This window comes from Neomonachus schauinslandi, chromosome 2 (genome assembly GCF_002201575.2).
Source record: "Neomonachus schauinslandi chromosome 2, ASM220157v2, whole genome shotgun sequence".
NCBI classification, from domain to species: domain Eukaryota; kingdom Metazoa; phylum Chordata; class Mammalia; order Carnivora; family Phocidae; genus Neomonachus; species Neomonachus schauinslandi.
The window spans coordinates 171,493,849-171,517,736 of record NC_058404.1 but is presented as its reverse complement, the minus strand read 5'-3'; the positions used below and the strand labels follow the sequence as shown (position 1 = coordinate 171,517,736).

The window sequence follows — 23,888 nt, the reverse complement described above, 5'->3', positions numbered from 1 at the left end:
ACCATGTCCAAGTAGGGTCAACAGGAGAATTCTGTTCCAGGTAGTCGTTTGGAGCACCAGTTTATCGGAGGCTCCATCTCAACACATTGGCTTCCACAATTGTTAGGGCGGGGGTGGGGGGGGAAGGAGGTGATGAATTGCACCTTGGCTCTTAAAGGCTTCTACTTGGAAGTGACACGTGTAACTTCCGCTAACATTTTAATGGCCAAAGAAATCATATGGCTACACCCAACTTCAAGGAAGTTGAGAGATGCAATTCTGTCATGTGCCCAAAAGGAGAAGAACTGCACTAAGCAGGCTTTATAGTCTCATGAATTAACAAAATATCTGAATAAATGAAATCCAAATTATGCTTTTAGTATTTAGAGCACAGAATGCAGCATTTTTTGGTGTATGTATGTCTGTTTAATCATAGAATTATGCTAATGAGAATTGCAAAGAGTATTTTTTATTAATTGGAAATGAAATGCTTTTGAAGACTCCATAATTAGACATACTATTTTGACCAAGTGGATTTCATTCTTTTCTAATTATATGTTCATTCAATAAACATTTGTTTTTTTCATTCTATAAACATTTAAATGTGTTAAATGTGGTGTGTATAAGGCACTATGTTAGATCCTGTGAGAATAAAAAGATGAATGGGAAGTTTACAACCCCAAATAAAATAGCTATAATTGAGTTCTCCTCTTTAAAACAACATTAACAGAATCTTTCACTATGATAGAACCTGATCATGTATACACTTTGCTCCAACCACTGTTTTTGGGTTAGGGATTTTTTTGGTGACAAACTAGCTTAAGCAAAAAGAGTGTGTTGTTAGAAGAAGGATATAGCTTTATGTCACAGAGTCCAAGAGCAGGGAATACAGCTCAGTCTCAGAGGCAACTGACATCAATAACAGAAAATTAGGAGCCAGAGAGGTACCTGGGTAGCTCAGTCGGTTAAGCGTCTGCCTTCAGCTCAGGTCATGATCCCAGGGTCCTGGGTCTCCCTTTCCCCTCTGCCTCCCCCTGTGCTGTCTCTCACTTTTTCTCTCTCTCAAATAAATAAATAAAATCTTAAAAAAAAAAAAAAAAGGAGCTGGAACTGCTTTCCTTCACATCTCTATGATATCTTGCTAGTGTCTCTCTGGGAGACACTTCATTCCTCTTTTTCTCTGTTGACTGATTCTCTATATTTTGCTTTTAAATGGGCGTTTTAACCTAAGAATTCACACACTTAAAGGAAACCTATAGAGCCTTTAGCAAGTCCAGTGCCACATCTTGGTTAGTTCTTCAGTTAACCACAGTCAGAGTTTGGAAATAATGGAGTTGCCCCTAAAGTATAACAAGGTAGGGTATTCGGCAACTTTGTAATAGAGAAGGAGGCAGTTCTAATAGTTTGGGATTAAAAAAAGCTGTGATGCCATTGAAAGTTCTACGACACAGTTAACATCAGCTTGCACATATTATTGGGGCACGCTGGTTAGGGTAATGGGGTAAGAAGGTAGAGTTGGAGCACTTGTAGCAACACTGTCCCTTACCTGAACCACTGGTAAATGCCATCCCCTTTGTAATCCTTTCCTCCATCCCTCCTCCCTCCCCCAAGGCACAGATTACTGAATTGTCTAACTCTTACAAGTCACCTGCTTTTGATGCTGATGCGCAGGGCTCCCTGGCTTCTCCCCACGGCTAATGCGGAAAAGGGGGAGCATTCGATATACTGCCTTGCTCTGCTCTTTTCTACAATTGGTCTAGACACTCTGTCTAAACATTTTACACTTTAACATGCTATTGCCACATCTCTCCTCCAACTTCAACCTATTTTTTTATTCTCAGTAAATTTCCATTCTTTTTCTGCAAGTGTGTACACTTAGCTTCTCTTAGGAAATTTCCTTGCATCCTTTACCTAGCCAATATCTCCTTTCTCTCTGGTTGCAAATACCCATAGCTTCATCTCAGCAGATGGCTGAAGGAATGGACTAAAGGGAGGTAGTATATGTTACCTGGAAGACGGGCTCCCCAGAAAAGGAATAACAACAGAGAGAGGTGAGTAAAAGCTGTGTATTTGATTTGTCAAGGATATATATTAATCTAAAAGAGCAGACAGGGAGGAGTTTGGGTACAAATTATAGAACACCTGGAACGTCATTCTAAGGCGTTCTTTTACTCTTCTTGCTATGCAAATGGACGGGTCTTTCTAGGTTCAACTAAACAGAAAACTACGATAGGCTTGTTTACTTAGAAGGCTATCAGGCAGGAACCACAGCTTGCCAACAAGGCAGCATCAAATGTTCCTCATCAGTGGTTGTGATCCTCACAGCAGTCCATGTAAGCAGTTCCTGTAGCCATCTGGGAGTCCTTGCTCCAAGTGAAAGCTCAGCTGAAGGAGAGAAAGCTCACACAAGATGGATGCAGGAGCTGTCTTGGTTTAAAAAATCTCGTGTCTCACAAGAGACAATATGCCATACAACTCCATAGACTTAGCTTCCAGGGACCCCATAAGGGATATGACAATTACGAGAGCCATCACACTCAGGGAAGTCAAAGCTATGGCTTCCTATGAGATATTTAGAGTTTATTTATAGTTCCTCTGAGTCCAGCTGCGAATTTACTAATCATTTTTACTATAAGCAATGTTGCCTAGTAACATAGTTGGCATACCTACTTTTATCAGATCGCCAGGGAACAGGGCTAAGAGAGTTAACTGAAGGTTAAATGCAGAAGGGAAAGAGATTTAACTCCACTCACACTTGTATTATCTGTAGTGTCTTCCATAGCCCTTTTCATTTGGGAAGTATTCAATAATATTCATTTTGCTTCCTTTGATGTAGTGTGTTTTAACTCTCTATGAGAGGAAAGTGTGACATAGGAAGAGAGGTTGAGAGCAAAGTAAGGCTGGAAAGATAGCAAGAATGCCTAGATTATTAGAAACACTGGTTTCCATACTAAAGATCTTGGCTTTTATTGAGCTTCTAGGTGATTGAAAACAAAAAGTTTTAAGTAAAAGTAATATGGTCATGAATTGGACTTTGGGAGGTTACTTTGTCTATAATGCGGAGAGTGGATGAGAGGAGATTTAGACTGAGGCTGGTTGGTTCACTTTTACTTAATATTTGCCTCTGTTTGGGGAGATACTTCTCTGATAAGCAGAAAGAAGGAATACCCAATTCTCCTGCTTCACAGGAGTTTAGAATTGCTGGACAGATTTGGCATGGTGCTTTGGAGGGGCCTGACCAATTTGTCCTAAATTTGTCACGTTCCCCCTTCCACCCTGGGGATGGGGAGTTGGGGAGGACTTCTCTGACCTGCCTCCTAACAACATTGAATTAACACTAAGAAATAATTCTAGCCTCCACTGGTCTCCACTGATTGCCATTTGACTCACTGACATAACTCATTTTACTTTTTGCTGGAGTCGAATTATAGGATGAATTGGTGGCTTTTTTTTTTTTTAAGGTCTAGGTAGGGAATTTCTTTATAATGGTTAACTTGTATTGATTAACTGTTTCTAATTGCAAGCAGCTGAGAAACAGTGGTTCACATTTTTCTCTGTTGTTTACATTGCCCTTTACTACCCTTAACTTACCCCGCTTTCGCTGTTCCAGCTAATACACAATTTATACAATCTGACTGGTTCTGCAGCAGAATCAACTTGATCTGTGATTGGCTGATTATGTGTATCGAGAACCCAGCTAATTTTGCTTGATTATATTCGTATCCAGAGAGTACTGACTGATTCCTTTATTCCCCTCCATCACCATAAAGCTACATAGAAGATAGAAACACTGGATTTGGTTCAGGTCAGTAAAAGACAAACTGATGGTTATCCAGATTATTACTTTTTATGGCACATAAGACAGTTGGGTGTCACAGCACATGCCAACCATAAAGGATCAAGCAGGACTTTGTGGTTTGCCATTATCTTTATGGTATTAACAGTCTTGATCCTTGCGCCACAGCAAATACATACCAAAATTCACAAAATCTAAGAGTGGGTGGCAAGGAAATCTATCTATCTATCTATCTATCTTTCTTTCTTTCTTCCTTCCTTCCTTCCTTCCTTTCTTTTTTTTTTACTTGTCATCAAGTTAAAGGGCTTTTAAAAAAAAATGTTTATTTATTTGAGAGAGAGAGGTAGCAAGAGAAAGCACAAGCAGGGAGGAGAGGGAGAAGCAGGCTCCCTGCGACCAGGGAGCCCAATGCGGGGCTCAATCCCAGACCCTGGGATCATGACCCGAGCCAAAGGCAGACGCTTAATAGACTGAGCCACACAGGCACACCAAGTTAAAGGGCTTTTTTAGAAAGTAAATCTTTTGTTATAATTATGCTGTGGTCTTCATAGTATCAACTGTGATAACTTTTATAGATGAGTTCAGGGATAAAAAGTCCATATATTAATTTAACTGATTTTTTAAATGTTGCTTGCTTTACTTCCAGATATTAGTACCACTAAGCAGTTGAGGGATGAAAACGTACTTTTGATATATATTAATGTGGCTCAGCACTTTGCCCTATAAGAATTAGTGACAGAAATTGGGGGAGGAGTCAAGTGGGGAGAAATCTGGGAGGCTCTTGTACTTCAGGAATAAAGGCCACTTTGGCATTTAATTGCAATTATGATGAACTTAGTATTTTGTTATATTAGGAGTGATGTGTTCTTTAAGGACTGTCTTTTGTTTTTTGTTTTTCTCTTTTAGTGCCTTACTTGCTTTTATTTTGGTCAGATCTTATTGGTAAAGAATTTAAGTCTGCTTTACTACTCCTTGATATCTAATCTTGTACAAATCAACTGTACTCTGAATCTGCTTCCCAATTCGGACAATGGGGGTAAATGCATACTCTTACCTTCTCACAAGGTAGTTACGAGTTCCAAATGAGAATATTTTACACGCAAGAAGCGATGTGTTACAGTTGAACATACATGGTCTTTAGAGTCAGTCCTGGCTTCACATTGAACCCTGCTACTCAGCAGGTACCTGTAACCTCACTTGACTTCAGTGTCCTCATATGTAAGGGGAGAGAGGAATGACCCCTGTTTGCCAGAGTGTGTGAGACAACTAAAGACCCATTCAATGTAGAGACTTCATGTATTATCATGCACATTTATGCACTTAGGAAATAGTAGCTGCTATTAGTATTCAAATCCTTATAATTTGCAGGTGCTATTTACTTAATCCCATTTAACTGAAAAGAAAACTGAAGACCTAAGAGGTGATTTGCCCAAATCATACAGCTAGCTGGTGAGTGGCTTAGTTACTGACTGAAGCCTTCTGCTATATCACTTAGGCTACCACTGATAAGTAATAATGTGGGAAAATAACAGCAGAAGCACCCTCAAATGGCTTCCTCTAAATTGATTCATAGTTTTAACCTAATGCATTCTTTTCTCTCTGTAAATTGTACTTACTGATCCCCAGGGCCAACTAAATACTCATGGCTAAATAGGATGCCCTGTGGTAGGGCACAACTCTGTGCTTACCTAATGAGCTGGGTACTCACCAAAAGTTGTTTGTGTTTATTTACAAACCCGATTTTAACAGGTATGCTTCTTCTAATAATTATGAAACATTTTAGGCATGTTAATTAATGAGTATAAAGAAAAGTCATTCTTTGAAAATTAAGTTGATTGCTCTGGGACATCTCAATATAGAAGAGTTCTTAACAAATTTGCTCTCAAATTTGATGAAGGCTGGATAACTGTAAAAGACTGGGTGGGGGTGGGTTTAAGGGTGTGTGTGTGTGTGTGTGTGTGTGTGTGTGTGTGTGTGTGTGTTGGAGATCATCAAAGTCTAAAGCAGTGCCTGTTCATGGGCCAGCTAACTGGTTTTAGACTATTAGTAGTTCTCAAGGAAGTGGGGCTGGATCCAGGACCCCGGGATCATGACCTGAGCCGAAGGCAGATGCTTAACCAACTGAGCCACCCAGGCACCCACCTTGAAGAGTTTTCTAACTGGCTTCCCTACTGATGGTCTCTTCCCTCACAAATCTATTACTCACTGTTGCCAATTTTTTAAAATATGTAGATATATATTTTATTTGTCAAGAGTAAATGCCCAGTTTTTTTGAAGCATACCTCTAAATTGACTCAAGAACCTCATCCTCTCCCAGATAAAGGACACACTTCCTCCTTGATAATTCAGTAATAGTTTCATTCAAAACGTCTTCTGTTAGATTTTAAGATCTTTCAAATCAAGGTCTGTGTCATTCATTTATTCTTTGATTTCAATGTAATAAATATTTGAATGCCATGCACTATATGAGTTGTTAGGGATATAATGGTCCCTGCCCTGATCGATTTTATTGCCTGTTTTCTCACCTTTAAGTTCTTTTTGCATACAACACAACAATGTGTTGAATTTACATAAACAGGATTTTTCTTCACATTTATAACATTTGCTTTTTATGGAGTTGGAGAGAGGTACAGAATATTTGATGTATTCCTGAAATTAAAGTTTAATTTTCACATCTTTTCTAACCTGTGTAAATAACTGTTTTCTGCCATCATTTTTTTTTTAAAGATTTTATTTATTTATTTGAGAGAGAGGATGAGAGGAGAGAGAGAGCACATGAGAGGGGGGAGGGTCAGAGGGAGAAGCAGACTCCCTGCTGAGCAGGGAGCCCGATGCGGGACTCGATCCCAGGACTCCAGGATCATGACCTGAGCCGAAGGCAGTCGCTTAACCAACTGAGCCACCCAGGCGCCCCCATCATTTTTAAATGTTAGTGGAATTTAAGTGTTAGTGGAATTATATTAGTTTTCTAATGTTTAAGCCAAATTCTGATAAAAGACCCATTTTTACTAAGTTTTAAAAGTACCCCGGAACATCAAACTTTAAAGGATTCTTTGAAATCACGTGTTGTAACTCCTTCTCATAGTTGAAGGAAAACTTAATTCCTAAGTGTTTTATGCGATCTATAGTACACATTTAAAACTACAAGAGTAGATTCATTATAATTGATTACTCCATAAAACAAATAATGTTGTCCTAAAAATGCTATGTGAAGAGAGGTTTGTAAAATAACGATTACCCATATAACCCAGTTCTTCAGTAGCTTTGATTTTTATTGTTGAGTGAAGCTGTGCTTTTAAAAGTCGCACTTTTTAAAGTTGAAGTGAGCTTGTCTGCAGTCTGTCTTCATAACATTTCACTGTTGCTGTTACAGTACTGAACAGAGTCATCTTATAAATTTACAAACTAACATTTGAGCAGATTTGCAGCAGAAATTGCATGTGGACTCCTTAATTACATTTTGAAAAATGTATTCAGAATTGGAATTTTCCTATTTTAAATAGTTTGAGCTGTATCTCAAGTTTAAGTAAAGACAACTTATTAAAATAAAAAAGGTACAGAATATAATTTCATAATAGGTTTGAAGAAAATGTTGGTCAGTCTGAAAAGACATCTGCTATTTAGCCATTAGATTTCAAAGTGACAAAAATTTTATGCCTAAAGAATGAAATAGAAAAAGGAAATTCGTAGAGTAACATACTGTGATTGTCCTCTTAAGTTGAAAAAATACTGAAAATGGTTTGTCCCCAGAAGTAAATGTTTTCTAATATTTTTTAAAGTAGAATATTTATTTTACAATTTCAAAAATGTCTATTTTTATTATTGCTCTTGTAATTGTTAGATATATTCATTCATTAGAGAAATATTTATTGAGCACCTATTGTCTGCCAGGTACCATGCTAAGTACTAAGGTTACAGTGATTAACGAAAGTCTACTGAAGCTTACTTTGTACTAAGGATAAAGACAATAAATAAGGGAATAAACATCTAGTATGCCAGGCAATGATAAGTGCTATGAAAAGAACTTAAAGAGTTAGGGGATAGAGAACAGGGGGGATCTAATTTATATGGAGTAGTCCATGCAGACCTTTTTAACAATTTAACAGTATAATGACTTTTAATATATATTGATCTTGTAAAAATAATTACCGTAAGGAGTACCTCTCATCAGAGCTGGATAAATTTTTGAGCAAAACAATTTTATATTGTTTGGCAAAAGTTGATGAGACAGAAGAAAAACTGTTATTTAAATATATGCTGAGGGGCGCCTGAGTAGCTCAGTCAGTTAAGCAACCGACTCTTGATTTCTGCTCAGGTCATGATCTCAGGGTCCTGGGATCCGCGATGGGCTCTGTGCTCAGTGTGGGTCTGCTTGTCCCTCTCCCTCTGCTCCTCCCCACGCTCTCTCTCTCATAAATAAAATCTTTTAAAAAAATAAATGCTGAATTCCATGCCATGAAAGTATTAATTCTTAAGCCTACTACATATTTTTCATAAAGTATGGCCCAAGAATTGAGTTAAAGCTGGGGAATAATTTCTGTAAAGCTCTTTCTAACATGGGGTCTATAACAAGCTACTGTATCAATAGATAATTGTTGAACTTTTCTTGTCAGAATGAAGGTATTTCTCCAAAGTACCCGTGCTTAGACAAGCTTAACCTTAGGCAAAACTATTAAATAGAGATCTAGCTGTAAGTGATTTTGAGATAATTCTATCTTTGAAGACTATTTTCTAACTTCACTTGCCTAAATTCTCTCCATTTGTCAGCATTTCCCTTATTCAATTTGACATTTAAAATCTTTGTAGCCATATTAGTCTTTTATTTTTTAACTCTTTTATTTAAATATTCTATTTTATTATAACTTATTTTATCCTCTAAGTTCTAATTTGTTTTTTCTTTGATTATATTTGCTAGAAGGTAAGAGAATACACTGGCAAATTTTCTAAGAGCTGGATCTTTATTAATTCTGTCATTTTATTTCTTAATTCTTTAGTTTCTCCTCTGATCTTTATTATTTCATGACTCTTTTTAGAGGGCTGATTTGATTTTCATCTTGAGTAGACTGCTTAATGTATGCGTTTCCTTTTAAAATATCAATGCAGTTAGAAAGTTATAAATCTTACAAAAGAAGAAGCCTCCCTCCTCCTATGACTATCTGAGCCATCCACGGCACTCAGGTGCCATTCCTTCCCTTTTATCAAAGTCTTCACTGTTTTTTGCTTCAGTGCTTCTCCCTATAGTCATCAATCTCCTCTTCTGCAGGATCGTTCTCATCATTCTAATATGTTCCATGTTTTAAAAAATCAACAAATAAGCAAGTAAGCAAATCTATTGCCTTGATCCCTCACCTCTTCCAGCTATAATCCCATTCTGCAGCCTCACTGTTCAGATTTCCTGAACAAGTTGTCTATACATGTCCTCTCCTATTCCTCTCATACTCCATTAACTCTTAAACCCACCACAGTCTGGCTTTGTCACCTTCCCTTTACTGAAACAGCTCCTATCTGATTTGGCAGAATCTTTTTGTTGACAATTCCAGGGGACATTTTTCTTTGCATGGGGTACCCAACCTCCTATTGGACGTTGTGGCCATGACTTTGGCCATGAAACACCTTTATCCTCTGACTTGCCTGACACCAGACCCTGAGGATTTTCCTCTACTTCATTGGTTATTCCTTACCAGTCTCCTTTGGTGGCTTTTCCACCAGTAGACTTCTTTTAGAGTTTTTTGGAGCTTGGATCTGAGTTCCAGGAACATTTATCCAACTATCTGACACCTCCACTTAGATGTCTCAAAGGTACCTGTAACTGAACATAATGAGAAATGAACACCAATTCAAAAAAATATAACTAATGAGGAAGTGTGATAAAATGACTGGGTACAAGATAAATGTATTCAATACTGTCATTATAATAGAAATAACCATGTGAGGGGCACCTGGGTGGCTCACTCGTTAAGTGTCTGCCTTCGGCTCAGGTCATGATCCCAGGGCCCTGGGATGGAGCCCCGCATCAGGCTCCCTGCTCAGTGGGAAGCCTGCTTCTCCCTCTCCCGCTCCCCCTGCTTGTGTTCCCTCTCGCTGTGTCTCTCTCTGTCAAATAAATAAAATCTTAAAAAAAAAAAAAAGAACCATGAGGAAATGAAACTAGAGAAGAATTACTGCATTTACTACAGTGACAAAATAAGAAAGTAAAAGAACATGATAAAAAAAATTTAGTAAGAAAAGCATAGAACCTATAGTCAAAAGATTTTAAAATCTTATTCCTGAGCATGAGATCTGAACAAACTAAATAACATATATGCTTAGATGTGAAGCCTTAATATCATAAAATGCCAATCATCTCAATTAATATGCAGATTTAATGCAATTCCAATTAGAATCTCAGTGGGGTCAGGGCTTTTTGTTGAGAGGATTGGGTAATATTACTTTAAAGTGTATACAAGGGTAAGTATCTAAAATTAGCTCTAAAATTGATTTTATTTTATTTTTTTAAGGTTTATTTATTTATTTTAGGTGGGGAGGGGCAGAGCGAAAGAAAAAATTCCCAAGGCGACTCCCTGCTGAGCGCAGAGCAGACTCAGGACTCATCAATCCCACGACCCTGAGATCATGACCTGAGCCAAAATCAAGAATCAGATGCTTAACTGACTGAGTCACCCAGGCTCCCTAGCTTTAAAAATTCTTTTAAAAGGATATATATGGAGGGATGCCTGGGTGGCTCAGTCGGTTTAGCATCTGCTTTCAGCTCAGGTCAGGATCCCAAGGTCCTGGGATTGAGTCCCTCATTGAGCTCCTTGCTCAGCGGGGAGCCTGCTTCTCCCTCTGCCCCTCCCCCCTGCTTGTTTTCTCTCTCTTCTCTCTCCCCCAAATAAATAAAATCTTTTTTTTAAAAAGGGTATATGTGGAAGTAGGAACCTTAACAAACATTAAACTTTATCTAATAGACTAAATAAAACACTGTACTATTGGCATAAAAATAGACAAATAGTAGAACAGAAGTAGCACCCCGAAATTTCTCTCTATATATATGAGATGCTAATTAATACCAAAAGTAATACCTCAATTCAGTGGAAAAAGGGTGGTTTACATTAAAACTATATTGATAATAGAGGGCTCATATTAGAAATAAAAAGGGCTCCAACAAATCAAAAAGATAGAGATAATAGGAAAAAAAAAATGAGAACTAAGCAAAGACCCTTTCACAAAGAGGATATCCAAATGCCCAGTAAACATGAAAAGTTACCCAATGACGTTAATAACCAGAGAAATGTAAAGTAAAATCAAATGGGATTCCACTCTGCATCTATCAGCATGACTAAAATGAAAGACTGACAATACCAGTGTTGGCTGCGTGTGGAGTAACTGGAGTTCTCATATGGTTGTAGGAGTATAAATTAGTAATAACAGTCAAAATTGAACATATGCATACCTTATAATCTAGCAGTTTTGCTTCTGTCTATATATATACGCAATAGGAATGCATATACATATGCATCCTATAACACAGACAAGAATGTTCATAGCAGCATTACTTGGCAAAAGTCTAAAACTAGAAACAACTAAAATGAGCAATAGAATGTATTTTGATGGTTGTATATTTATACAGTGGAATACTATATAGCCATAAAAACCAGCTATCAGCTGCTACAGACAACAACACAGATGAGTTTCAAAACACTGGTGAGATAAGAATCCTTTATGTCAAATTGAATGAAGACGATGACGAGATCCTTACGAGTTACCACAGGGGCATCTCTCCATGGCATGGGTCCGTACCATGCACTGCAAGATGTTTGTCATTTCTGGCCTCTGTCCACTCAATGCCTGTGGCACTCTCTAGTCATCCAACAACTACAAATTCACCCCCCACCCCCTGTGACTTCCAGAAGCCTTTTTGGGGTGCAGGAGTGGAGGCTCCACCCATGTTGAGAATCACAAGGCTAGAGGAATTGGAGGAGCCTCTCTCTGGGCAGTAATGCCTATGCTAACCTCGAAGGATGAATAAGATCTTAAAACCAGAGACTTTGGGACACAAGCAGCATATAAAAGAGGGAGCAACATAATGTAGACTCTATCTCACCTGATGAAGCAGTGTGTCCTTGTTGGATAATAGAAATGAAGTTGGATAGATAGAGCAGAGTTAGAATTGTTGATATGAAGGAGTGTGACAGAGGTGAGCAGACAGGGAAAGTGTCATTTTACTCTTGAATGCATCCTGCATACTACTGCCAAATTAATTTTCTAAAACATTGCCCTGTTCAACGGTCCACTTAATATTGCCTGTGAGTCTTGACACCTTTGCTTTATGCTTAAGGCATTTTATCTCATCATATTCATTCCGGTTTATGTCTTATTACTCCTTAAAATTAATTAGGTATGTCTGGCTGGCTGATCAAACTGCTATTTTTAGCCCCTCTTTCTTTGTCAATATGCTCACTTCATGCTTTTATTAATATCTTTCTTCCTTTATAAAATATCCTCATCCTTTCTATACAACTTACTATTCCCAGAGACCTTCTCCCTAATGAAATTGGCACATACCACTCCACACCATCCCGATATCTATTTCCTCTTTCTTAGAGTATTTATGGTTTGTTCTGCCATATTGACCACAACATTATAGATGGCTTTTCATGCCTCTCGTTCTTATTTCTCTGAATAATTTTTATTCTTCTGAAGAGCTGTGTAAAGTTAAGATCTATGCCTCCCAATATTTTTATAAGCCTCCAATGGAGCCTTGTTTTGGCCAGTTGATAATAGGCATTGTCTTTCAAGTGAAATAGCATTAGATATTGAGCACCCTGAAAACTTAAATTCTGCATGTGTAGATCACAGTATATTAATATTGCAGCATTATATTGTGTCTTATATTTAAATTGCCAAGTACTTTTTGTTTCAGTAACTCGATTTAATTCTTTTTGAAGCTAGGAACCAAGATGTTATGTAACTGTGTCCCCCACAATGTCTAGCAGGGTGTCTTGCTCACAGTAAATACTCAGTATTTTAAATTTTGATTGATTTTTTAAATTTGCTTTATCAATTTGCCTTAACTGTAACCATGCTCAGACCATTGTTTTGTTTTGCTAACAACAGAGGGCACCATTAGGATACTTGTACACCCAAGAAATAATCCTGTCCCACTCCTTGGTAGCTTTCTTGAGCCACACTTTCCTCCTTCTAAACGATGTCATACAAATTCGGAAATTATACTAAATCAAAGCAGCCCAATCCTAACTACAGAGCAATATTGGCTTCCAGTTATTTCTTTGAAAAAAGAGTAAGTACTGTCATATTTTGATCCTTTGTAGTTTTCAGACTTTTTCTTTCTCTGTCTTCCTAATCTTTGCCCGAATGAAATCTTACCCCAGGTCTTACTGTATTAATTAAATACATTCCTTTCCCGAAGGAAGAAGATAGACATGGAAAATAACAAACTGGAGCCCCACCTTTGTCTCCCTTCCCCTCCTCCTGCCCTCTAAAGAGCACAGCTTGAAAGTCACTATAACTCATCTAATTAAAACACCCTTTTTAAAAAACGATTATTTTGTGATATCTCATTTGGGAATTTAGTATAAAACTAGAAACATTTTCGTTTTACAGTGATTTTTATGTACAAAGGAAAATGTTCTGGAATAAATTCCTTGTTTCAGCAATGAAAGAGTTAATACACTAAGCAGCAGAGACTGAGATATTGCAAGGGATAGTGCTTTCTGTTTCTGTCATTTGTGGTTTAAGAAAAGAGGGTGGTGTTCTGCATTTGAAAGGACTTTAATGAATGCTGTCAGTGTTTGTGAGAGCTAATGGTCAGTATGGGAAAAGAGAGGGGGGAAGTGGTCTAGCTGCTTCAGGATAGGTGGATGAGAGTTTGCTCTGATTGAACGGAATGTTCCACCGTGTTTCATCGCTATTCATTCTCCTTTGTTCTTTATAATCTGCTATATTGGTATAAAAGTTAATGTAGGTATATATGTGAACGTGATTTATTTCCTTTCAATCTGTTTATTGTGTACAGCAGGGCATAGACTTCTCTTGTCTTGGTTGGATGCACAAATCTGTGTGCAGTGCTTTTTGCCCGTTGCCTAGACGATCACTTGGTTTCTCTGAGGATGTCTGGTTCTCGTAAAGAGTTTGATGTGAAGCAGATTTTGAAAATCAGATGGAGGTGGTTTAGCCATCAAGCATCATCTAACTCTACAGTTGACAGCCAGCAGGGAGAATTTTGGAATCGAGGACAGACTGGAGCAAACGGTGGGAGAAAGTTTTTAAATCCATGTAGCCTACAACTGCCTTTGGCTTCAATTGGTTACCGAAGGTCCAGCCAACTGGATTTTCAGAATTCACCTTCTTGGCCAATGGCATCCACCTCTGAAGTCCCTGCATTTGAGTTTACAGCAGAAGATTGTGGCGGTGCACATTGGCTGGATAGACCAGAAGTGGATGATGGCACTAGTGAAGAAGAAAATGAATCTGATTCCAGTTCATGCAGGTTGATTATTTTCTTACTGTTAGAAATGGGGTGTGGGGGTATATTCTCTATAGTGTTAATAATTTAGTAGTAGTATTTATCTATGATATATACCTCTACATACATACACATACATAACATCTGGGTAGCATATATGGTACTTTTGCTAGGGTTTGCTGAAATGTTCTCAATTTTAATTCTGTAAAATTATAAAGACTACAAGTTGCATTCATTTTGAAATACCTTATGTTCCATATATAAATATGGCTCTGCCTTGAAAATAATATATAGTAGCAATTTTATGCATCATGGCCTTGCAGTTTGCTTCATTCATTTACCTTCTATAGTCATAGCAAAACTATAGAAGACCTGACATTTTACTTTGCAACAGATTATGGAGTCATTTTTAAATCTTAATGAAAATGAAGAGTTTTACAAGGAGATGTACATTGTAGTTGTCAGTAATTTTTTTTACACCATTGTAGTTACAATAATATTTTTCTTATGGTTATTTCTCTTTGTCCTGTCTATGTTGCTGCCCTCCAGACTAATACAGGAAATACAGTAGCATGTCTCTTTCTGAGATGACAGCTACTAATTCCTGTTACCTTCACTTCACTGAAAATTGGGCTATTTAGGGAAGTGAAGGACATTCCTTCAGGAGAATATCAGGGAACACAGAGGGGCTAGATGTGGTCAGCTGCTAAAAGCAGGGAGAGAAGAAGGGAGAGTGAGTTTGAGGAGAGAACATAAAAAAAAAATCGGTTGATGTCTCAATGACTTTATCCATCTTCCCCCTTGGAACCTGGCTTTATCTTTGAAATGAATTTTATCAATCAGTTTAAACTACTATAGCATATTATGTAACAAGTCACAGCATAAAACTCATCTTTCTGGTTCATCTTCATGCAAAAATATTTCTCAGTATTTAAAGGCTGTTGTTTGTCTAATTTGACTACTGGATTCTTTTTTAAAAATTTCTCTGCAGGTTTTGATAACACTTGTAATTTTTGTGTTGGTTCTTAATTATAGGCATCATAAGAGATGGAGACAAAATGAATTCATAGATTCAAGTATTTCTTACTTGGGGATATTTATTGCTTTCTCCTTTTCTAACCTTCAGAACATGGAATTCTGAATTGTGGTGTTGGAATAATAAATATAGACCAGTCATCTATAATCATTTGTATAATGAAGAGAGGGGCGTATCTTTACATAGGTAACTAGTGTATTTAATTTAAAAATTTTTAAATTAGTCTGTGACTTGGCATTAAGTGAATAAGAACTCCAAATAATTTTAATATGGAGATCAGTTGAGTTAGTATGGTTTCATTGCTTTGCATTTTCTTTGGAGACTTGTTGCCATAAAGAGAATAATAATGTATACAGTAAAAGGCTCAGGGTTTATCATTTTTATGGAAACCCAAAAAGTAATCATCTTCCCATTTGAAAATCAATGCAATGTATCAAGACTATTATTAACAAAACCAGAAAAACGAAACATTCATTCATTTATCACCATAAGTTATAAAAATCTTAACATGTATCTACTACCTGGAGAGATTATACATATATGAGTATAAAATTTATATGCAATGTCTAAAGTTGTAAAGGTTATAGACACATTGGTTGCTATAATTTACTTCCTTACAACAAAGGTAATATGCATAACTAATGATTATTGAAATCAAGTTAATGTATTCTTTAGTATCCATATTGAAATATCATCTTAGTGGGATATTCATTATGAAAGAAAAAGACTGCCTTTTTTTTTTAAGTGAGAGATTGCTATACGCGTACTTCAAGAATATAAAATTGACACTTATAGGAGATATAAAAGTAAGAATGGTATTTTTTTTAAAAATCTGATTGTAGTTGTTTTTTTTTTTTTTTTTTAATTTTTTTTTTATTTTTATGTTAATCCCCATACATTACATCATTAGTTTTAGATGAAGTGTTCCATGATTCATTGTTTGTGCATAACACCCAGTGCTCCATGCAGAATGTGCCCTCCTCAATACCCACCACCAGGCTAACCCATCCTCCCACCCCCCTCCCCTCTAGAACCCTGTTTGTTTTTCAGAGTCCATTGTAGTTGTTTTTAAAATGCTAATCAAGAAGCTTGAGAAATTAAATAATAAGATGGGAGTAAATAGTTTACATCTGCAGTGATCAAACTATTCCTAAAATATTATTTCAAAAATAAAATGTGCTTTTAAAAAGTCCCTGATTTTTAGATATAAAAACACGTCAAAGCAACTTAATATTCTCAAAGGTTTGAAATTTCTATCCTAATATCTTACTGCAAAAAACAACCATTCTAGATTTAGAAATGTCATTTGTGTGTATACTACTACTCCTCTGTTTTTTCCTAGATTAAATATATCTGATTCTCACATCTTCCTTCAGTCCTTCAGCTCTGAGTCTTTGATCTTTGTCATAAGGATACATTTCTTTGCCTCTAGCTTTTTGATTAAGTGAGCAGTCTCTTTAGGTGGTGGCCCTTCTACAAATCAAAAGCTGTCACTGTTAATGTCAAAAGAAGCTACACTGACATTCATCAAATTTTTGTATATAACTTGGGCACAAGTGTTTTTCTTTTTCTTACATAATATTTACAAAAAATAAAACATAGTGAACATTTGAGTATGTTATGAATTGATATCTTAAAATATTAAAGACATAACGGTAATATACATGATATATGGAGAATTTCTTATTTAAGCATTCATAGTAATTACATAGGTAGATCTCAGAACTTAGACTGAAATTTCGAATTATTAGAAAAAAGGGAAAACAGCTGAGTGGTTTTACCTACACAAAATCCTAGCACCCACAGTGGGTCTGCACGATTTCAGACAGAAGTTAAAGACATCATATGTTGCTTATATGTTTGATTAGTTGCATTCCAACTAGGAGACATGTCAGCTTCAGCCCTTAGACTTCCGCTAATTTCTCCTGCCACACGTCTAAGTGATTTAAAAGATTTCATCTTTTGGGGGCGCTTGGGTGGCTCAGTCAGTGCTCAGTTGAGCATCCAACTCTTGATTTCGGCTCAGGTCATGATCTCAGGGTTGTGAGATTGAACCCCACATCAAGTTCTATGCTGAGCATGAAGTCTGCTTGGGATTCTCTCCTCCCTCTGCCCCTCCCAGCTCGTTTCTCTCTAAATAAATAAAATCTTTAGAAGTTTTTATATTTTAATTTTGATCTTAGGTCTGTAGCCTAGCCAACGTTTTCTCCATGGCAGTTGTCTAAGTCATTACTTCAGTATTGAAGTGCAACCCTTATTCTTTACACTGTGAGGAATTTTAGACCCTAAGTGAGGGTTGCCAGTGTGCAGTAGGTTCCTAAGACCTTAATTCAGGATGAATTCTTAGGAAGGCTAGGAGAGTTTCCATTGTGACCCACCATGTGACCATAGTACAAACTCAGTTTACACTTCACTTGATTTGCCAGCCTTGAACTTATGTAATTTTTAACATATTGAGGGAAATTTCATTATTTCAAGCTTTGTTCGTAAAGTTTAATATTTTAGGTGTCAGATTTGTATGTCACATTTTTAGTCAATATGTGTAAAATATTGCTGTACTTTACAAATATTCAGAAATAATAATAGCTAATACCAGCTGGGTGTTTAGTACCTGTGGAGCACTGTTTTAAGCATTTTAGTATGAATTCCTTTAGTCTTCACAACAAATTTCTGAGATAGCCACTGTTCTCATTCTAATTTTATAGATGAGTCAATGAGGAACAGAAAGGCTAAGTAACTTGCTCAAGGTTAGTAAGTGAAATAAAACTGCATTTTAAAAAATAAACTTTATATTTTTACAACTGTTTTAGGTTTATAGGAAAATTGAAGAATAGTATAGTGAATTCCTTTATACCCCACACCCAGTTTCTCTTATTTTTAATATATTAGAATGGTACATGTGTTACTATTAATAAACCAATACTGGTACATTATTATTAACTGAGGTCCATACTTTATTCAGATTTTCTGAATTTCTGCCTAATGACCTTTTTCTGTTGTAGGATCCCATCCAGAACACCATGTTACATTTAGTTATCATGTCTCCTTAGGCTCCTCTGGGCTGGGACAGTTTCTCAGACTTCCCTTGTTTCTGATGACCTTGGCAGTTCAGGGAGTGGGGTCAGATGTTTTGCAGAATGTCTTACTCAGCTGAGATTTATCTGATGTTTTTCTCATGATTAGACTGGGGTTATGAGTTTTGGGGAGGAACACCACAAAGGTAAAGTGCATTTTCATCACCTCATGTCAAGGATCCGTTCTATCAGCCTGAATTATCGCTGTTGATATTGACTTGATCACTTGGAAGTAGCCGCATTTTGACCCCAAACAATTAAGATGTAGATTTCATGCTCACACGCCAGTCTGTGTGTGACTATTTCAGCTCTCTCTGACTTTCATCACCAAGTTCAACTTGGAACAACATAATAGTTAATGATTCGTTCTCACCACTTTCACCTTCTCTCCTCAGCTAATTTTCTTAGCCTGGTTCTTGAAAATGCCAAGCCTGGCTGGCTTACAGGTATAGTCTCTTAATAGGGCCACAACTCTTTACCCACAGTCCTCTATCTGACTCGTGATGGTTGGTTGCATGTCCCCTGTTTCAACTGCAGATATACGCACTATTCTTTGACTCCTCTTGGAGGCACGGAGGTCCTCCTCGTCTCCCAACAAGGCGTTATCTTCACCTTTTCTCAAGTGCCACCGCCTTTTTCTTGCCCCTCGTTATGTTGTCTCTGCATCTCCTTGTTCGAACCAGTGTATTAATTCTGGTACAGTTTGAAATTAAATCCTCAGCATTTCCACGAATTCTGCTTCCAGAGATGGCAAAGAAGTTCAACTCTACCATACTTATATCTGGGAAGGATATATTGCATGTCCTCCTTTACACATATATGCCCAAGTCATGGCATAAATTCCTTTGACAAAAGCTATGGAACCTCTTCCCACAAAACACTCTGTGCGTGCACATGCAGGTGTGCACGTGTGAGTGCTAAGTATTTTATATACCTTTCTAAGGCATCTCTGTCTGCTGTATCATTCTGCCTTCTTAGCTTTAAGCAACTGAAATTGACGGGCTGATTTAAACAGAATAGGAGTTTATTGGAATCCTATTAGTTCTCAGAACTGCTGGGAAAGCTGAAGAATCAGCCTAGGACAAAGGATAGGCACTTCAGTTGCACAACTGGTCTTTATAACTCCAGATTTTAAAGGCAGAAGAATGTGCCTTTATGCCACTTACTGCTTGTATTTCATTTTTTCCATTTAGAACTAGAGAGTGAGGTTTTATATTTTTAATATTAGATATATTAGGCATGAAAACAATCACACACACCCCACATACACACCCATGTGCACACAGCCATATAATTTGGTCATTTACCTTTAGGGAGCCTATTAGTAGGGAACAGGCTAAGATGATATAATAAGAAATTCAGAAAGACAGTGGCTCAAATAAAATAGAAGTTTATTTCTCTATCTCCCAACCGATGGGCAGGTAGCTCAGGGCAGATAGGTGGCTCTGCTTCACGGGTTCCCTCAGCAACCCAGATTTCTTTCATACTGTTTCTCCATCCTGTAGGGTATTATCCTTTTTTTATGTTCAAAGCTAGCTTACTCAACTCCCCCTCTGCATTCTATCCCATGGGAGGGACCAGCAAAAGGGAGGACATTAAGCCAATAACACAAGTTGCATGTATCAGTTCTGCTTACGTTCTGTTGTTGAAAACCGAGTCATATGGCCACAACTAGTTGCAAGGGAGACTCAGAACTGTCCTCTTTATCTGGGTAGCCATGTGTCCAGCAAAACTCATTACTGTGGTGGAAGGAAAGAATGATTTAGGAGTCATAATCAACAGGTGCAAGAGGTGAAGACAGCTGAAAAGAATTCTTCAGATCGAATTTTTTAATTAGTTTTTTTCCACATTATGTAATATTTTTACCATAGAGACATTGGAAAATAGAGATAAATAAAAACAGAAAAATAAAGAATCACTAACTACCCTGCCACCCCAAAATAACAAAACCATTAACAATTTGGGGGAGTGTCCTTCCAGTATATTTTCTATACATGTATAATAAAAATATGTATTTTTAGAGTGAAAATCTGAACCTTTCTGTAAATACTATTTTGTAAACCACTTTTTTGCCCTAATATAAATATTAAAATTAGGACTCGTCGCAAAAGACAGAAGCCCAACTCAAAATGACTTAAGCAAAAACCAGAAATTTTTTGGTTCGTGTAAGTAAATAAAACATCCAAGGTTAGAACTTAGCTTTATTCGTGGCTGAATCCAGATACTCCAATAACACCAGAAATCGATTATTCTCCCTGTCTAGATTCTGTTTTCCTCTGTGATGGCATTTCCCGGGCAGGCTCTCAGTGTGGTAGCAAAAGCCACTAGCAGCTATAGATTAACTTTTTATCAGCTTAGCAACCTCAATGGAAAGAGAGTGACCCTTCCAAGAGTGCCAACCAACATCTTGAAACTGGCTCTGATCGGCCTTGTTTGAATCATGGGTTCACTCAAACCAATCATAATTCCCAGGAGGTATGATAACTTTTACTAGCCAGGTCCCAGGCCGTTGTTCATTTTTGTCCAGGGGAAGATTCATTTCTGCCCACGCCATGTGGACTGAGGTGGGGAATGTGTGGTTTCCCAAAGGGTAGAAATGGGTCTGTTCCCATAAGAAAGAGTACCAGAGAGGCAAAACCAATGTTCCACTAAAACAGTTTTCCATGTCATTAACTGTTCTCCTGTCTTTTTAGCTGGCTGCATCATCCTCCCATGTGCAGATACACCTTGTGTTAAACCAATGTTCTTTTTCTTTTTGGAATTCAGATTGTTTCCAGTATTTTCCTGTTAGAAACAACCTGCAATAAACCCTCCATGTAGTGCGGTCTATATACCACAGATGATTGTTTCCTTTGGATAAAATCCCAAGATGTGCGCATTTTTAGGGTGCTTGATTTGTATTCTCAAAGTCATTTCAGGAACATTACTATTATTTTAATTCTCAGCAGCATTGTATGAAAGTGTCTGCTGGCCCTTCCCCTCCATACTGGTTATTATGTAAGAAAATTTGATCCTTACATTTAATTCTCTTCGCTGTAGATATTCTGGCCATGGTACCAGGAAAAACGCCTTTATTTTTTTTTTTTAAGATTTTATTTATTTATTTGACAGACACACAGCTAGAGAGGGAACCCCAGCAGGGGTAGTGGGAGAGGGAGAAGCAGGCTTCCCGCTGAGCAGGGAGCCTGATGCGGGGCTCCATCCCAGGGCCCTGGGATCATGACCTGAGCCGAAGGCAGACACTTAACGACTAAGGCACCCAGGTGCCCCGGAAAAATGCCTTTAAATTCCCAAATCAAAAATCTTGGTCTCGAGAAGGGAAGAGGTGAAGGTATTCTTTTTCCTTTCTTGTCATTTCTCCTCATATACCTAACTTGTCCTCCCCTTAGAGGAGACACCCCGAATCCTCTTCTCCCTCACCCACTGAATTCCAAGATGCATTTCACATCTCACCTGCTACTTGTTGCCTTTCCAAACACCAGCTCATATTGCTCTTCCCCTTCTCTGTATTCCAATAGCAATTACTCTCCAATTGGGGATGTACAAAATGATCAGCTGGAGAGATGGTAAAAATAGAGCTTCTATTTCCATTTTGTCTTATGCTTTTTTATTGAAATGTAGTTGGCATGCACTATTAGTTTCAGGTATACAACTGTGATCATTTATATACATTATGAAGTGATCACCACGATAAATCTAGCTACCATCTATCACCGTGCAAAGTTGTTACAAGGGGCGCCTGGGTGGCTTAGCCGTTAAGCGTCTGCCTTCGGCTCAGGTCATGATCCCAGGGTCCTGGGATCGAGCCCCACATCGGGCTCCCTGCTCGGCGGGAAGCCTGCTTCTCCCTCTCCCACTCCCCCTGCTTGTGTTTCTTCTCTCGCTGTGTCTCTCTCTGTCAAAAAAAAAAAAAAAAAAAGTTGTTATGACATTATTGACTATATTCCTTTATCTTGTCCTTTAAAGCTCTATTTTTTCTGTGTTTTAGAATATAAATAATAATTGTACAATGGTATCTGTATATCTTTTATAAATTAGTAAATATCCATGTATTTGGGCACATGCTTAAAAGGGTACTGGAAAGGATATGCATAAAAAAGATTTAGAGACTGCTAGCCCATACCAAGCAATTTACATTCTTATTTTACATTTGTGGTTTTGAATATTTGTAGAGGATGCCAAAAGATTCATGATACAGTAATTTTCACTTTTGCAAAAGCATGAATTCTGAATGCCAGAAGCTATGAGGCAGATAGCTGGGAGTAAATCACTTATCGAGGGAGCCAGCCAAACAGACCAATTAGAGTTTCAATGCAGCTTTGTTTTCTCCTCAAATCTACATACAGTGTAATTCTTATGAAGTGATTTTTAAAACTTATTTTGAAAAATCACTCCATGAAGAAAGACCAATGTAAATTCTGATGACGAAAGTGAAGAAATCTAAGTAGTTTTTACTACTTAGTACTATTGGTCCTGGAAGGTACTATTGGTCCTGGAACGTATTTTGTACGTGCATATGCGTGTGTGCACATGTGTGAAATCTGAGGAATTGCAAGGGCTAGGCAGTGTTGCTATTTAATTTTTTTTTTCCAGTTCATGAAACTTGACTCTTCAAATTCCTTCGCTAAAGAATCCTCTCTTTCTTTGCATCCCCCCAGTTTCTAAAACTGGTGCAATACTGCATATTAGGAGTTACTCTGTAAATATTTGATGACTTGATTCTGTTTGATACTTGCCTCTTTTCTATGATTAGGTGTTTTTCTGACTTACAAGTTCATTGCCTACTGCCAAGCAAGGTACAGTAGGCTAAAAATTAAATGTTTCTTCATAGCCCGGAAATATTCAGCAATGCATAGTTCTCTACAGTGAACATCTATTATGAATGGTTTTAATGATTTACCATCCTAGTAACATATGAATAAAATGAAGCAGAGATGTTAGATATATTTCCTCTGTTATCATGTATAAGAGCGAGTAGAGTCTCAGAGAAATATATATTAAATGCTCCGTAAATGGCCTATTCCCAAATACCCGTATTATGAGTTTTGATGTCTACCAGGTTTACTAAAGAGCATTTTAATTAGGAAATATGAGATTTGGTTATAAAATTGATAATGCTGGGGATCATTTTTTTAAAAGACAACCAACCAAACAACATTATATAAAGACAAGAGACAGGCCTTTCCATTTGCCATTTAAAACATAGATTCCATTAACAGTAGCTTACCTTATTGTGTACTTATTCTGTGCTAGGGCTATGCATTCATCATTTCACTTAATGAACCCCCCCATGAGGGATCCTTTAAAGAAAGTACTATGTATTACTTATTCCTGTTTTGCTATTGAAAAAGTTAGTAGAACTTTCTGCATTGACGGAAATGTCCTATATCTGCACTATTCATTTTGGCAGTCATTATCCCCCTGAAGTTATTAACTATTTGAAATATGACTATTCTAACTAAAGAACTAAATTTTTAATTTAATTGTAATTAAATTAAAATAGCACCATGAGGCTAGTGGCTATTGTATTGGACAGCA

At 37.4% G+C, this 23,888-nt stretch overlaps 1 protein-coding gene across 3 annotated transcripts in view; it reads left to right on the top strand.

Moving 5' to 3' along the window:
• Positions 1-23,888, top strand: part of KLHL5 (kelch like family member 5) — an 83,551-nt gene that overhangs the window by 3,371 nt on the left and 56,292 nt on the right. For 2 of the 3 annotated variants that reach the window (XM_044912750.1, XM_021701567.1), the window contains exon 1: positions 13,787-14,264. The exons of the other annotated variant lie outside the window; for it this stretch is intronic. In XM_044912750.1, the coding sequence (XP_044768685.1) occupies positions 13,885-14,264 (380 nt within the window). In that variant the 5' untranslated portion in view covers positions 13,787-13,884. Of the gene's footprint in view, positions 1-13,786; positions 14,265-23,888 lie in introns of those variants that run through there. 3 annotated transcript variants of the gene reach the window in all.